This window comes from Clarias gariepinus, chromosome 19 (genome assembly GCF_024256425.1).
Source record: "Clarias gariepinus isolate MV-2021 ecotype Netherlands chromosome 19, CGAR_prim_01v2, whole genome shotgun sequence".
NCBI classification, from domain to species: Eukaryota; Metazoa; Chordata; class Actinopteri; order Siluriformes; family Clariidae; genus Clarias; species Clarias gariepinus.
The window spans coordinates 2,606,119-2,623,871 of NC_071118.1; the positions used below are offsets into that span (position 1 = coordinate 2,606,119).

Below are 17,753 nucleotides of genomic sequence, written 5' to 3' on the forward strand. Positions count from 1 at the left end.
TGTACTAGGCAAGACACCAGTATTTTTAAATCAGGGGGAAAAGAAACAAGAAGAGAAAGAAAAAGAGACAGAAACAAGAAAGAAAAACAAGGAGCTGAAAGTCTAGGTTTTGTTTGCAAAGAAAGGGAAATAAAACATAAAAACATCAAAAAGAGTAAAAAGGGAAGGGAAAAAAACATACAGAGTTGAAAACAAACCAATTATTATTAAACTTAAGACTGTGAAAAAAATGAAAGAAGGGCCCTATAAAAACAAAACATTAAAAATAAAAAAAAAGATGAATGCCACAGTCTGGCTAAGACTGACTTTGGTTTTTCAATGAGGGCCGAAAGACAAAAGCAAGTGTATGTGCTGAATTCATAACACAGTACAAGAACATCACTGAAATGGATCTAATGTGGCACATTAATAGTCATCTTATCATAATCATATTGTTTTTATAATCATTGGAAGCCAAAATTTGATTAATTGATCAGCCAGAAGATTCAATTTCACTTATTTATCATTTCAACTGATTTATTTCAACAATGTGCATCCATGTGGATGTGATCATTTGAGGAAACTAATCAGAATTTCTGGGTAATGTTTCTTTAATAGACACAGTAGCTTACTGGTTAGCATGGTCGAACAAAGCGGGGTACACCCTGGACAGGGTGCAAATTCATCACACGCCACACACACACTCACACACACTACGGGCAATTTGGGAACACCAGTTAGCCTAATCTGCATGTCCTTGGACTGTGGCAGGAAACCCACAGAGAATGTGGGGGAGAATGTGCAAACTCAATGCACACAAACTTTAGGTGGGAATCGAACCTGGACCCTGAAGGTGCAAGTGTTAACCACTATGCTACGCTATCGTGCCAACATATACTCCAAACACTCCATTTTAAGAACATTTAATTTTATATAAAAAAAAATCACCCTCCATTTAAGAACCTTTATTGTTTATTTACATGCTACACCAAAACAAACAAACAAATAAACAAATAAATAATCAGAAGTATAAGTTTGGTAAAAAAAAAAAAAAAAGAAGTGAAGAATTTCCCTAGACTGAATTATAAATGAAATGTAATGAATACGGATGAACAGGAACATTTGTAAAATGACATACAGTAATTATAATAATAATAATAAAAAAAAAGAATAAAAACCATGTTGCTTTAGAAAAAATAAAGGCATTGCAAAATAACAAAAAGCATAGCACATGCACTTCTAGATCGTACTGTATGTCTTTATATTATATTGTTTGCATGTTAATGACAATTACGAAGCAACCAGTAGAGTGTTAAACATGTTCCATCTGGAGTGGAATTCGAGTTCATTTCTTTCTTTCAGACACACAGAAGGAGATAATCTGGTGGTATATGGGCAGGTCTCTGCATGCTCCTTCTCTCTCTCTCTCTCTCTCTCTCTGCAGGATATCATCTATCAGGTGGGAGTGTAACTTTATCCTCCCCCTTTAACTGCTGACCAGAGCAGTCTGACATACGGCTAAAGTTAGGGACAGCCACAGAGGATCATCACAGTGCTCACTGCTTAATAGGTCCTCCTCGCATATGAACGAGAAGGTTAACTCTTATCTGGTGTGTGCATTTCAGATGCATTTGGAACGGTAGAGCGAGTATTTCCGTGCAGCTGGTGCTTCCTCTCCTCCCACTTACTCTACTTCCCCTCTTCATGTCGTGTGAACGAGAGAGAGAGTGAGAGAGAGCGAGAGAGAGAGAGAGAGAGAGAGAGAGAGCGCACTAACCTGTTCATACTACTGAAACACATGTCTCAGCAGGACAAGCGATACCTGAGAAGAATAAGTGCAAGGTAGGTTGACTCACAACTCTATCAAAATCTGTCAATTGAGAAATCATTCAGCTGAGGCATGTTCTTATACAGACCTTAGTCATTTTGCAGTTAATTCATGTTGTGTAACAGGAAATGGTTTACATATTCAGTTCTTCAAGTCACATCCTGTTAATGCTGTACATTATTCTAAACTTCGACCTAGACGCCTTGTTTACCAGACTGTACATTCCCTTTGCATGTTTTTGCGTGGAACACACGAATCAGATCCAGCTTGTCTCTCGCTCTCTGTCGTCTCTCCACCTCTTTTTCCAAAAGACTCCCACTGCGACACAAAAACATGACACAGACCAGAGATACTATCTAATCACACACTGGGATGGTGGGTCATTCTAGTTCTCTTGAACAAAGCTGTTTTCTGGTTTTGTTTTTTTCCCCCCGGAAAACGGCTATTTTGGGGAACATTTATGTGAGAGAACTACACATGGGAGGAGACCGGTGACATTTAACCCGAGATTACAACAAGAAGAAAGAGCGCGGTCTGTTTTCAATCTACTGTGAGCGGAAGCACATTGATGCACTGAAGAGGTTTTGAAAGTTTCTGTGTCGGGCTGGGTTTGGGTGAGAGATGAAAGGAATATCAATGAGAAGGTGAAATTTCCTCTGCAGAGTTTGGTAAACTTCCTCTGGTGGTGTCAACTGTTGTTTCGTTTTTTCACCAGTAAATGGTCAGAGATTATCATATATGAGACATATGATGTGATGATGTCGAAGTTAAATATCTTAACTATATATAATTGTGTCTGGAGCTTCTTCAGTAATAGCAGCGTAGTAACAATATGAGATCGTACACTTTCGGGCTTTTAAGATTCCATGGAAATGTTAATGACCAGTGATTTGTTCAGCGTTCTAGATGTCACACAATTGTTTTATAATGCGCTTGATGTCTTATTTAGTTCTATAGAGGTATTATCAAATCTATATCTCTTTATCACGCGGTCAAAATGGGAGGCCCACTGGGGAAGGGCTCATGCTGCCCCATGCTCAATAATCTATGGACACTTTTAGTGGTGAGAGGTAGTGGAGAGGACAATTAGTGAAGGCGAGGACAACACAGTATAGGTCAATGACCTTAAAAAATATATATTTATGTGCTTATGTGGAAACCTTGCCGGTGTGTTAACTTGGAGGCTTCAGACTTCTAACTGTGTATGTAGGTTTTCTGATATGGCAGGTAGAACAAAAAGTTATCATAACTTTTATAAAAGGTCAATTTTATCAATGTATGTTTTTTTAGGTTATAGAAACAACTGAAAACAACTATAAAACACATGAGCATGTGTATCTGTGCTATTTCTCTAATAATAATAATGATAATAATTCAATTATTTGTCACATATACACAACAGCGTAGTCAAATAATTCTTGTCACATATCCCAGTAGTCAGCCAGGATACAGCACCCCTGGAGCAGATAGGTTTCAGTGCCTTGCTCAAGAGCTCACGAGCGGCAATCGAGCGATGCTGAGGCTTAAAACCCCCGCCCTTCCGATCAGTAACACAGTAACCCACATCTTTAACCGCCTGAACCACCTTTGGCTCTGTGACCCATTTTTAGCTCAGTCGTGTTTGGGTAGCTGGTTAAATTAAACTAAAATTCAATTCTTCCTATTGCCTATTCAATCCTGAGTCCAATATTTTTTATTTAAAAAAAAAACAACAGCAAAACAAATAATGACTAAATGCTGTGATCTTTAAGGACTATTAGCTGGGTGGGTGCTTTTAAAATAGTTTTATAGGAAATAACCAGTTAAAAAAAATCAAATACGTTTCTACAAACAAAGTAAAAAAGTAAGCATGAACAGTATGTCTATGATATTCCAAACTTTTTTGCTATAAGATATATACCACAAACTATGACAAGTGACACATGACATAAGTGAGACATAGCACAAGACACACCCTGATTATATTTAAACTCAACTAATCACAATTTCACATCTCTACTGTTCAGATCGTTACCTGATAGCTTTTGTCGTTGATGTTGTTGTGGTTGTGTTAGTGTTTACCTATTGTGTTTTCTTTCAAATTGAATGTTTATAATGTTTATATGTGTTTTAGGTGCCGATAGATGTTACTTATAATGTTACATACATACAGGTGAAACTCGAAAAATTTGAATATCATGCAAAAGTGCATTTTATTTATTATTTTATTGTTTTATTTCATTTATTTTAGTAATGCAACTTATAAGGTGAAACTAACATATGAGATAGACTCATTACATGCAAAGCAAGATAGTTCAAGTCAAGATTTGACATAATTGAGATGATTATGGCTTACAGCTCATGAAAACCCCAAATCCACAATCTCAAAAAATTAGAATATTACATGCAATCAATAAAACAAGGATTGTACAGAGAACATATCGGACCTATGAAAAGTATAAGTATGCGTTTGTACTCAGTACTTGGTTTGGGCCCCTTTTGCAGCAATTACTGCCTCAATGCGGCGTGGCATGGAAGCTATCAGCCTGTGGCACTGCTGAGGTGTTATGGAAGACCAGGATGCCTCAATAGCGGCCTTCAGCTCTTCTGCATTGTTCGGTCTTATGTCTCTCATCTTTCTCTTGGCAATGCACCATAGATTCTCTATGGGGTTCAGTTCAAAACCAGGTTTTGGTGCTTTTGGCAGTGTGGGCAGGTGCCAAGTCCTGCTGGAAAATGAAGTCAGCATCCCATAAAGCTCGTCCGTGGAAGGAAGCGTGAAGTGATCCAAAATCTCCTGGTAGACGCTGCGTGGACCCTGAACTTAGTGGACCAACATCAGCAGATAACATGTGCCTCTCCATTCGTCCTCCAGACTCTGGGTCCTTTGTTTCCAAATGAGATGCAAAAGTTGCTCTTATCAGAAAAGAGGACTTTAGACCACTGAACAACAGACCAGTTCTTATTTTCTTTAGCCTATGTAAGACGCTTCTGATGTTGATTGATGTCCTTCACTCCTTCTAAAAGTCCCCAGCACTTTTGAATGGCCTTTTCCTGACAATCCTCTCCAGGCTGCGGTCATCCCTGCTGCTTGTGCACCTTTTCCTTCACACTTTTCCCTTCCAAATAACTTTCTATCAATGTGCGTTGATACAGCACTTTGGGAACATCCACCCTTTTTTTGCAATTACCTTTTGAGGCTTTCTCTTCTTACGGAGGATGTCAGTGATGGTTTTCTGCACAACTGTCAGGTCAGCAGTTTTTCCCATGATTGTGCTTCTTACGGAACCAGACTGAGAGACCATTTAAAGGCTCAGGACCCCTTTGCAGGTGTTATGGCTTAGTTAGCCGATTAGAGTGGGACACTTTAAACCTAAAATATTGAACCTTTTCACAATATTCTAATTTTCTAAGATTGTTTTGGGGATTTTTTTATGAGGTGTAAGCCATAATCATCTCAATTGAGAGAAATCACGGGATTACCTTGCCTCCCACAGTTTTGGCTCTAGGTTTGGACATTTTTGATATTTTGCTAAAATCTGTTAACCCTGGTTAATGATGTTAGTGCACTGGGGACAGGATAAACACCTGCAATGTGAAACGGTTGAACTGCTAGTCTGTTCGAGGTGATGTCATTATTAATGCTGTCCTGCACCAACAAAAGCATCTGCTGATTCACGCCCTGTCTTGTGTCACCACATGAAGGTGCTGCGAGTGTAACTGTGCACTCTCTCACTGGTACTATGAACGAGATGGACAGTATTTCTGCAAAAAGGACTACTGGGCCCGCTTCGGAGAACGGTGTTGTGGATGCTCAGAGATCATCACTACCGGTGTCATTATGGTAAGAACATTATATACGCCTAGTTCAGCTATGAAAGTTTAATAAATGACATCCTCCCAAGATTGTTTAGGACAAATCAAATTAGTTTAATAATGACTGTATACATTTCTCTGTAATATTACGTCAGAATCATTCATTTACCTCCCTAACTGAGCTCGAATGAAAGAGAGACCTTTATACTCTTTGTCATACTCGCTTCCTTTCATTCACTATAGAGATCCAGCTCATATTTCAAGTGCTGATGTCACCACCACCACCCTTCTCTAATGCCTGACCTCTACATCCTTTCTTTCATTGTGTTTGGCTTAGGGATGTTTTTTTTTTTTATTATTATTATTTTCATTAATAAAAAGCTGCCTCTTTTTTTTCTGTAGGTGGCGGGAGAGCGCAAATATCACTCCGAATGTTTCATCTGTGAACAATGCAGCACGTTCATTGGAGATGGGGATTCATACACTTTAGTGGACCATTCCAAATTATACTGGTTTGTTTGGAATAAAGACACGTTGTATAGAAATTGATTTTGTGCATTGTGTGTTGGTGTGATATGAATACAGATTCGACATTTATATTTGCTTCAAAAATAAATATTTGCCTCCTCTTTAGTGAGCACTGTTTTTATCATCGTGTATCAGCGAGGCATCCCGGGGCAGGATGCTCCAGGCTTCCTCACACCGTGGCGTTGGTGTCATTTCCTCCTTCAGCAGAAAGCAGGAAAGGTCTCTCGTTCAGCGCGGATCAGTGCCCCGTCAACGGAAACACTCCCATTATCAAAGTATCTCAGTGAGTCTGCATGTTACACAGCGCCAGCTTTTAACCAGCCATTTCCGACCATCTCGACTCACTCTGCCTCGTCCACCCTTTCCAGGTTCGATAAGTCAAAGACCAGCCCCGAAATGAAGGAAATGATTCACGTTGGAGACACTGTTCTTGAAATCAACGGAATTTCCGTCCAAAACATTCCACTGGATGAGGTAAGATATTATATACAGAATGTGATACGTCTTATTCCACACAGTGCTGTTGAGCCTCTTTGTTCTGATTGGGCAGAAATATCTTCTCAAAACAGGAAGACTCAGAGAGTAATTTAGGTAAATTTGCTGGTTCTAATATACTGTACTCAGGGTTCTTTAACACACAGAGTTGTATCATGGATGCTTGATTCAATGATTCATGCCGTTGTTAAAATTGTGAGTTTTTTTTCTCTATTTATTTTACCAGTCCTTAGCACTTTGCACAAAAGTCAGAAGTACAAGCTGAAGCAGAAATGTCTTCACAACAGGGTGCTTGTGGTTTTCAGTAACAGCTGTTTTTTTTTTTTTCGTTTGATGTTGTTTTCGTTCTTATTTTAACAAAGCTGTTGAGAGGATAAATTAACATTTCGACTGCAGAATGAGACAAATACCATTTTATTTCTGAGTTTTACTCATTTTAGGCGAATTCTTTTCTACAGTCATAACAAGTTGTCTGTAAAAAAAAAAGAAGATGCATGTGATGCGTGTTGTAAGCTGTTGTGTTCGCTGTGTCTGGTTCTCCAGTCTAGACCTTTTTATAACCTTAGGGGATCAAACAGACCTTATACAGTGCATTCCTATACTGTGATAAGGCACTTATGAAGTGAAACAGAAACTGAACTGATTCTGCTGTAAACTTAAGTACTGTTTTTAATGTCACTTATGATCGTAAACGATTTTTGTAATTAGAAAGGTTTTGTATACAACAACGCTTTTTCCCCTGTCACAACCCTTACTAAAAAAAAAAATTCAAAGCAAGAATGTATAATTTTACATTAAAACTCTTTAATGTTGTTTCAGTACTAAGGTGCTAAATTAGCAAATACAAAAAGTACAACTGCAGGTGAGTTTCATCCGTTGTGACAAGTCTATGGGAAGTGGATTTATAGCGATTTGCAACATCATCCAATATTCTAATATATAAAAGCAAAACGTTTTATTCCTCTTGTGAATCAAAGAAACCGTGCACAATATATTTCCTATCGGTTTACAATGCTTCTTGCTTCTCTTGAAAGAAGCATGCTTTCTCAGAACTGCAAAAATAAAGTTGTCTCATTTTGCTGTCCAACTTTTCAAATGTTTATGGCTGCTATAATATGGATGCAATAAGCCATACAGTAAATAGAGGCCACATTCTAACTCAGAGCTTATTGTAAAATTAGACCAGCCTGTCAAATATTATATATTGTGACTGTATAACATTACACATTATTTTGTTTTGTTCTTCAGACATGATAATGCATGACATTTTATTCTTCAACAGATTGACTCGCTGATCCATGACCTCGAGCACTGCCTGAAACTTACTGTTGAGCACAACCCTGATGACCTTCCAGGTCAGCAGGATCAAACTAGTCTGTTGGACGAGGAAGCAGACCAACCAGGGAAATTGGACTTCGTCCCGTCTCACAACCTCGGCACCCGCCATCGCTCCAAACACGTTATGTAGGGATTATAACAAGCAAACTCTCAAACCCTGATCTCTCAAAATGATCATTTATTTAAAAATTAGGACAATTTTTTATTATTATAATCTCTGAGGTCGCTTTGTTTCTGTGTAGGCGCAGTTGCAGCATTGAAAAAAGCCCATGTTCACACGGCCACCTGCCGCTGCTCTCTCACAGAAGAAACATTAACCGTTCCGAATCGTTGCGTGTCGATTCAGTTGACAAAACAGAGCGCATTTTCCGTCCCTCAGACCTCATATACGGGGAGGTTCTTGGCAAGGGCTGCTTCGGACAAGCCATCAAGGTAAAGAGGAAGCAGTTACACTGAATTACGACAAAGAGCCTGAAAGATAAAGTGACATTCAACATTTGAAGATTTTCTTCTTCTCTTCAGGTGGTACATCAGCAAACAGACGAGGTCATGGTGATGAAGGAACTTCTTCGTTACGATGAAGAGACTCAGTCAACGTTTCTCAAGGAGGTTTGAACAGTAATTGTTGTTTGATGTTTAAGGATTTTGAGGAATCATTTCTCAACACTGAGTGTAACATGATTTACTCGCGTTCTAGGTAAAAGTGATGCGCTGTCTGGATCATCCAAACGTCCTGAAGTTTATTGGAGTTCTTTACAAAGACAAGAGATTAAACTTCATCTCGGAGTTCGTGCAAGGAGGAACTCTTAGGGAAACCATACAGAAAATGGTATCTAATCCATGATTTCTTTATTTAAAATCTTTTTTTGAAAAAAAAAAAAAAATCAAAATCATGTGTACAGTATGTGTATTATCACCTGTCCAACAGAGCAGTGATCATCCATGGAAACTGAGAGTAAGCTATGCAAAGGACATTTCTGCAGGAATGGTAAGCACTTTGTGTTAAATACAGATTCATGTGCTTGTGTTTATTTTTGATTATAGCAATATACTGTAATGTGAATACACTGTATGTGTGACAATTTGGGAAAACATGGACATCACTAGGAATTTTGGCAAACCGATTGGGAATTTATTCTCCATATTTCTAACATATTTTGATGCCTTAACTTTAAGAAACAATCAACATGTTGCATAGAAATGTATCATCATTAAAATCATTAAAATCATTAATTAACTCAAACCTTTACCAATTAAAGCTGTTTACCCGGTAAAGATACAGTATATGCTAGAGTAACGTGTAGACCTACATAAGCCAAATTTATTTAGTTTGTAACTATAATAAATTACAATAAATGCAAGTGTAATTGTTGTAATTATTCAAAGTATAGTATTTTCATATGCAAATTTTCCCCAAACTTTTCCAAATGTTTAAAAAAGGTGTACTTAAACATCTCCCTAGCGCTCATTTTAATATCTGAAAAAGAACCACGGCTGATACAAGAACGTCATGTGATTAATTGATTTTTTTTTTATGCACTTCTCTTCCAATACTTCTAATTCTTATGTGTCTCCATATAAGATTAAATTAAATAAAAATGTTTAACTTTACAGTCCCAAAAAGAATTTTATGTGATATTTCATTAATTAATTAATTAATTTATTCATTCATTCATTAAATTTACATGTTTAACCAGAGCTGAAATTGATTTAACATTAGTTCTGGTTAAGATGCATGCAAATGAAAAAATATTTACAGTCCAGGAATGAATGTAGTAAAACATTAATGTATCATATAAAGAGTTTTCCCTGGAAACATTTATTTAAAAATATCATGTAAAATAAAAACAGGTTTCTTTACTGCTTGAGCGGTGACAAAGCTCATTGGAATCAACTTATCGGTGCAAACCATCTTGTTTTCTTCGTCTAGGCCTACCTGCATTCCATGAATGTGATCCATCGAGATCTGAACTCACACAACTGCCTTGTCAGAGAGGTGAGGATACAGAACAATTATGAGGCTCCTTCTGGAATTAAAAAAATTCTAAAAGAGATTAGTTCAGTGCATCTGAAAAAAAAATCTGATTAAATACCTTTGAACTTATCTCAATAACTCAATTTAAGATCAATGCATGTTGTTTTAATGCAATAAGCCAATTTGTCTTTGTATAAAATGCATAAGATACCCTACTCATTGTGCATTATTGGTTGCTTAGCAACCAATACTTACTGTTAACTGATTACATTGTATAGCCGATATGTCCAACATTATAGTCTTATTTAACGTCTACAGAACGGTTCTGTCGTAGTGGCAGACTTCGGGTTGGCCCGACTCCTGAAAGAGGAAAAACCTCAGACAAAGTCATCTTCTCCTGAGCAAGCATCGAAAATAAGTAAATCACATAGGAAAAAAAGGTATACAATAGTGGGGAACCCCTACTGGATGGCACCTGAGATGATCCGAGGTGAGCCACTGTGACAAACCAAACAGACCAGAACATCCACAGAGTCCTCATGATCTTGATGATGAGTTCTATGATGGGTTCTATGGATTTCATATGAGTGCTCTTCTTCTTCTTCTCCTTCTTCTCTTTAAGGCATTAGCTATGATGAACGTGTTGATATCTTCTCCTTTGGAATCATTCTCTGTGAGGTAACCAATCCTACAATATTCATTAGATTGTACTATTTTCTTTTAAACACATACCATAGTGTAAACATACGTTTGTTCCCTTGCAAAAGATTATTGGCAGAGTGTACGCTGATCCAGACTATCTCCCCCGCACTATGGAATTCGGACTAGGCGTCAAAGAATTTCTAAAGAGCTACCATCCTGCAGAATGTCCGTCAGCCTTCTTTCCACTTGCAACTCTTTGCTGTGACACAGAATCTGAAAAACGGTTCGGTTATGATCTCTTTCACTTCTGCAAAACACAGATGAGCTGATTACCATACCATAGATTACCATACTGTATATATATATATATATATATATATATATATATATATATATGTTTTTTTTTACTTTCTGTTCTAGGCCCTCATTTGTAAAGCTAGAAGAATGGCTACAAAGCTTGCTGATGCATCTGGACATCAGACTTCCTCTAATGTCAGAACTGGATAAGGTGCAGAAAGCTTTTTGGACAGCCCATAACGAATTTCAGCATGAAAATGGTTTCCAGTCTGGACAAAAAGAAACGCGAGTGTCGGATCAGGAGTGATGCTCAGGGTATGATTCGTTCCTGTGCTGGAGGAACCCGTGGAGAAGCCAAGAACAAAGCTGTGAATGGACAATTCGCTCATGGATGTGGTCATTTCAGAACAATCCTGTGGCCATTTTTCAAAAATACTTGTAGCAATTGAATTTAGCATTATTAAAGGAGCCTGTAGCCATAGTGATATGGAACGTAGTAAGTGAACAAATTTACCAAGTTGTCTAAGAAATGCTGATCAAGCTAAGGGAAATACTGGAGATTTTACAGAATCTTTCTCTGGGTATTGTATTAAGTAATTTATAAAAATGTGAATTATTGCATAAAACCAGGTACAAACTGGCTGATATTGTACAGGTTTTACTTTAGTTTTTAAAGTTGGCTGAGATCTACACATAATTTATTTATATAAGCAATGTGTAGTTATTTCTACAGACACAGTAAGTTAAGTGCAGTATTTTTTTTTTTACCTCTCCTAAACTTATACAGTGGATAAATTTTTCTGAAAATTTTCAGGATGTAAAAATAAAACCAGTTTTTTTTTTTTAAATATGCGCCTTTACTGTTTTTTGTGTAAAATGCTTACCTCAAACTAAAAAAACTACTCAGCCGAAACAGTTGCTGGTTGGGAGAAAAACCTTTTTATTCTGACAAAACAGTAAAACTAAAATAAATTAATTGGATTGTACAAAAATGCAGAAATGATCAGAACTTTTTAAGGCAAGGCACGTTTTTTTGTATAGCACATTTCATACACAATGGTAATTTAAAGTGCTTTACATAAAAGAAAAGAAGATAATCATAAAATGAAATAGAAAATAATAGCTATAAAACTTTTCAAATGATTTAAAATTTGATTTAAAATAATAATAATAATAATAAAACAATAAATAAATAATAATAAAAGAATAATAATAACCCGGGTTACACATACTGGTATCCATCCTTTTATCCATCTACGCTCTTATCCTCCTATTCATTAATTAACCCATTCTCTCCCATCCATGTGTCCACTCATCCATCCATTTATTAACCAAATAATATTCACATAATCCAATGGTGAAATTAACACACATTTACAGTACAGCTGTGTGAAGGCATCAATCACACTCAAAAGAAGGGATAATAAAGGGAACCATATTAACAATCTAATAAAATATCTTATAAAACTTTTTATATCCATAAGAACGCTCAAAGGCTAACGTCCATATTTGTCATGCCAGTAAAGCACTTTTTGAAACTTTGATCTCTCTCTCTCTCTCTCTCACTCTCTCTCCCTCAAATGCATGCTAATCTGGGGGAATTTCTCCTCGGTCCCAGCGGCTGATAAACTTTGATGGACTTTTTTATCATGCTGTTTATAATATCTTGATTTTCCTCTTTTTTTATTTCCTTCTGCATGGTCCATGTTCCCACGTACTCTCATGCATTCTCTTTATTCCACCACTTCCGCATGACTGCTGCATTTCACATCATATTGCATGTGTTTTGTTGTATTCCCACCTAATCAGGTTTGTGAGGCCCTGAGAGCACTTATGAATATAAAGTAATATTGCATTTCTTTCAATGCAAATATTGCAGTTTTCTCTGTCCTGTGTGTAAATAATTTTACAGCAATCAGGGGCATCATTGTAGGGGTGTCATTAGATTGTTATTCTGAATACCCAGGGCCCTAATGATGGGAAGACTTTTCTAATTCTGAAATTGTAATATGAGAGATATGGATCAAGAATGGAAAGGGTCCCAATGAGAGCGCTTATGTACAGGGCCCACATTCTGTGCTGGAGGGCATGTACAGTAGGTGCTTGGGCTGGTTTGTAAGGTTGTTTTATTTTTTTTGTTTGGTCATATATTTTAAATGTCAGTTGTACCAACCGGAATAAAAACCCATATAGACACATGCATTTGTTTTTTCCCTTTAACCCTGCAACACTAAAATATACAAAACCTGAGCCATGCAGGATAAAGCGTATGGTTAGTTTTTAGACAAAATAGCTGGACATGCACGATGAGTCGTCATCTGCGATTGCGTGCGATTATGGGCTAACAGTATGCAAACAAATTTAACAGAAATGACACGCAGTTGTGTCCAGATCCCACGGTGTGTATCCGGGCGATAGTTTTCAGTGTGTTGTTATTCAACTCTCTGTTCTGCTTCCAAGGACCGAGGGAAGGACTGTGTCGGGAAGAAGTGAAAAAGAGATTTGAGTTCACACCAACAGTAGTAGGTAAGAATAGTTGAATATATTCCTATATTGTAGTAAACATGTCTCGCTTCAGGGTCAAACTACACATCTTTTAAAATAGGAAAACCTGGTATTTAATAGCTATAGTCAACCAATTACACCTAGTAATTAACTTATCAACCATTTGTGTTTGCTGCAGCACAGTTCATAAAATCATGTAACTACAGGTCAAGAACTTTAGTTCATCTTCACATCACACTATAGAATGGGGAAAATGTTATCTCAGGGACCACAGCTTGAGAGTTGTTGCCACTGCAACAATAAGTTCCACTCAGGAGCGTGGAAGATCAGGAGATTGTGTTACCAGGTTTCTGAGATGCTTGTGACAACACTAACAGATAGCAGCTACATAATGGACAACTGCATGAAGTAGAGTGATGATTTCACTTTATTAATCTACTTAGGAAATAAATGGCATTAGAGACAGAAGAGCTTTTGTAAACCTCATGCGAAGAGCCCAAGGCTGCCAACGGGTTGCACAGAAAGAATGAATAAGACTGTAGAAAGTACCAAGAAGAGTGTAGAAATTGTTGGATATGGGGTCAAGCTATGGCTCAACATTGTCTATACTCCAGGTTTCTAAGATGCTCTCGACAACACTAAGAGGTAGCAGCTACATAATGTTTAACTGTATAAAGTAGAGCGATGATTACACTTTATCAATCCACTTAGGAAATAAATTAGAGACATTAGAGACAGAGGAGCTTTTGTAAAGCTCATGCAAAGAGCCCAAGGCTGTCCATGGGTTGCGCCAGACAACACGTCTGATCCACAGAGGCCCCACAATCCACAGAACCCAAAAGACCCACCGCCAACATTCTGGCGCCAGACACCAAAGAGTATCTCCAAAAAGGTCTTGTGGAGTCATGTCAGAGCTAGGGCTAAGGATACATAAGGGATGAAAAATACCAGGGTTTGATCAAAACAGGATATACATCCTTAAATCATATCTCTTATATTATATGTACTTGTTAAAACTTGCCTTTAGGTTTTGGTTCATTATAGACAATGTATATAGTCAATGTGTTTATTTATTTATTTGTTTTTGCTTATTTAGGATTGAATTTATGATTTATGGTATTGAAGGACCTAAAAAGATCATTTTACAACTCCACTTTGTTTGTTCCATGTGTTTATACTAGACATGTTCACATAAATGTGTTATTTAATGATGTTGTTGGCTTTATTGATTTTCCTTAAACTTTCAAAATTCACTGCTTTATTGAGTCAGTAATGAATTTATGTGTGCATATAATACATACAATCTGTGAGCATATTTGAGTTAATAACATTGTTTTTATTCATACAGTGTGTCTACATTCGGATAAAGTGAAAGTAAGATTGTTTAAAAAAATCTATCCATTTATCGACTCATCCATCCATCCTCATATTCATACATCCATCCGTCAGTTTGCACTTTTTCTTCCAGATGTCAAACAATTATATTTCGCTAATATGTCTAAAGAATTTGACAATTACGGCTTTTCTTTCATTTTTTGTATCATTTTAAAGTATTTAAAATTCATCTTCAAGCCCTACATTGAATTTCAAGCTTACGATTTTAAATATATATTTATTTTATATACTAGTATTGCATGTCTAGTTGGTCTCAGGCGTGTAAAACATCGTTAAAACCACTTGAATCATTATATAAAAGGGCCATAAAAATTCATGATAAAAAATCTCGATTATATCATCATTGTAAAGTACAAAGTAAATATAATTTTTTGAGCTTCGAAAATCTTATTAAATATAATCAAATTTCTGCTTTGTTTAAAATAATCCATAACATTGCTGCTCCCCCTTTGAAAAAATTTTTCACACTAAATTCGGAGAGAATTTCTAGAACCACACGGTCGACAGTTAGAGGAGAGTGCAGCGTTACAAGATGCAAAACTGCATATGGTCAACAATCTTTCTCCTATAAAGCAGTAGGCCTTTGGAACACTCTTCCAAATGAAATTATTTCATGCACAAATTATTGTACTTTTACACGCCTGACCAAACAGTGGTTATTATCAAAGCAAATTTGTATGCACTAAATGATTGTGATATGAATGCTGTAAATTGTGAGTGAGTGAATTGAATGATGATAGAAAGTGCTTTTATGAGTTTCTATGTATTTTTCTGTATACATTTAATAAGCTTTTGTAAGTGTAACAACAACCTGTCCAGGGACTGCGGGTGGAAATTAGCATTTTTGCTATAACCTGGCACATGACATCTCTTCTTATTTTAGACTAATGTTGTTTGTGCATTGTCCCCGATCAAATAAATAAATAAATAAAAATAAAAATTTATTATATATATTTTACATAAAACTAGAAAAACTATGCACAAAACCATATTAAAAAAATACAATTTGATCACCAAGTTTTTAATAAAAAAAAAAACTTGAAAATAAGTCAAATTCATCTGTATTCTCTAACCTTATAATGATAGACTAATGCTCTTTATTTCATTTCAGAAAGAATCAGCAAGAGTCGACTCCAGCGAGGCTTCTAGACGGGTTATCACTTGCCCTAAACCCCAGCCAAACCACTTACATGCTCTGTGCGTAAACCCTTTACATAATCAGTCTCACTGAGCCCCTTCCTTTCCTGATCCATATCTCTTACTTTTCCTTACAGAATTACGAGGGCCCTCCTGTCACTGGGCCCCTGGGTAGTCAGTCCCACACCCAGTTCCTGCAAACACTTTCCCCCTGAGGGCAGTAAAGTTATTTACACAGAGGACAGAGAAAATGACAATATTTACATGGAATTGACTCATGCACAAAACAATGTAGCACTATTTATATCCATAAGAACTCTCAGGGGCTAATAAACCCGAATTTGGAGAGAATATAACAAAACACGCAATATTATGAAAAACGCAGCAGTCATGCAGGACCCATGGAACAAAGAGAGGGTATAGGAGCAGTGAGAAAACTTGGGCCATGTGTTAAAATACATATTTTAAATTGTATGATAGAAAAATCCATAAAAGTGGATCAGACATTGGTAATGAGAGAGAGAGAGAGACACAGTGAGAGAGAGAGAGAGAGAGAGAGACTTTTATACTTTACTATACAGACTTAACTGTGTATAGTGTCTTGCCTTTAACAAATTGTTCAGAGTCTGTGGACTTGTTTATTGCTGGGTTTTATGAATTGAAGAAAATTGTTTATTATCTGTTATTGTTTCTTTTCTCCTCTAGTCAGGAGTAAAAAATAAGGTTTATGTGCTCCTGCATGTGTGTGTGTGTGTGCGTGTGCGCTGTGCAGCACTATGCTCCTTTACTCTCCTGCGTTCTTGCGTTTACTGACTGCGCATTTTTCATTGTGTTGATGGTTTCTTTTACTCCTCAACCTCACTGCAGTTTCCTGGGCTTCATCAGGTGCCAGTTCTTGTGTGTTTTCCTGTCTTTGTTTATCATCATCAGTGCAGACATTAAGGACATGGTGACTCTTAATGCATGGGGTTTTATACTGGCTGTGTTTCTGTATCAGCACTGGGTGCAGTGTTTGTCTCAGTGGTGCAGTGGTGTTCATTACTGATCTCTCTCAGCTCTGGGAGTCATTTCGCCCTACCTGCTCTCCCACCGCTCCTCCACCTGTGCTCTGTAATCAGACAGACACCTGACACTTGCCTGCCTGCAGGTGTTATGCCACGGATCCCCCATCCTACACAATCGCAATCAAATATGATATTACAACATAAAGGTGTATGTTTATTATTATTATCATCACATATTATATTACAGCCTGATTTTTTCATTATTATTATCAAATATGACATTACAATATAAATATATGTTTATTATTTTTAAATATATTACAACATGGGTTTATGTTTTTTGTCATTAAATATGATCATACAACATAAATTTATATGTTTATTATTATCAAATATTATATTACTATTATAATGAGCCCAAGTCACGTGATAGCCAGCAAGCCTATTAATGAAAATGGTTATATAATATTACTTTAAATATATTACTTTGTGGCACATTTATTTTGCACGGGTGTGTAACTTAAATCAAAAAATGTTTACACTAAAGAAATATTGTAAATAAATTTGTTATTTATCGTTACAACATCATATATAAATTATGACACGGATTTTATTATGAAATAAACAATATACAAGCTGTACATCAAAACGATTGCATAAACATATACTGATTAAAAACATTCATATTTAGTTATTATTTTATTTCAGAAAGTGACCTTATGAATGTCCAGTAATAATAGTAATAAAATATGTGATCATCAAAAGATAATGATGTAATATATGTGTGGGGGAGGGGGGGGGCATTATAGGGATGTACAGACTGTGAGAATGGATA

At 36.6% G+C, this 17,753-nt stretch overlaps 1 protein-coding gene across 2 annotated transcripts; it reads left to right on the forward strand.

The window, feature by feature from the left end:
• Positions 1 to 1,513: 1,513 nt before the first annotated feature.
• Positions 1,514 to 11,734, forward strand: limk1b (LIM domain kinase 1b). 2 transcript variants are annotated; one of them, XM_053478908.1, is made up of 15 exons: positions 1,514 to 1,821; positions 5,492 to 5,630; positions 6,005 to 6,114; positions 6,237 to 6,413; positions 6,499 to 6,604; positions 7,908 to 8,089; positions 8,206 to 8,395; positions 8,486 to 8,572; positions 8,661 to 8,792; positions 8,892 to 8,951; positions 9,894 to 9,959; positions 10,257 to 10,428; positions 10,561 to 10,616; positions 10,706 to 10,863; positions 11,001 to 11,734. In XM_053478908.1, the coding sequence occupies exons 1-15, from the start codon at positions 1,778 to 1,780 to the stop codon at positions 11,182 to 11,184; spliced, it is 1,863 nt and encodes a 620-aa protein (XP_053334883.1). In that variant the 5' UTR covers positions 1,514 to 1,777; the 3' UTR covers positions 11,185 to 11,734. The 2 variants fall into 2 exon arrangements, with proteins under 2 accessions (XP_053334883.1, XP_053334884.1); XM_053478909.1 differs by lacking the exon at positions 1,514 to 1,821 and adding an exon at positions 1,898 to 2,451.
• The last annotated feature ends 6,019 nt before the right edge of the window (positions 11,735 to 17,753 follow it).

Excerpts from the sequence above, each read along its gene's own strand:
- limk1b (XM_053478908.1), top strand. The coding sequence starts at position 1,778 with ATGTCTCAGCAGGACAAGCGATACCTGAGAAGAATAAGTGCAAG. Across the intron at positions 6,414-6,498 it reads CCCATTATCAAAGTATCTCA|GTTCGATAAGTCAAAGACCA; the intron begins GTGAGTCTGCAT and ends CACCCTTTCCAG. Across the intron at positions 8,573-8,660 it reads AGTCAACGTTTCTCAAGGAG|GTAAAAGTGATGCGCTGTCT; the intron begins GTTTGAACAGTA and ends CTCGCGTTCTAG.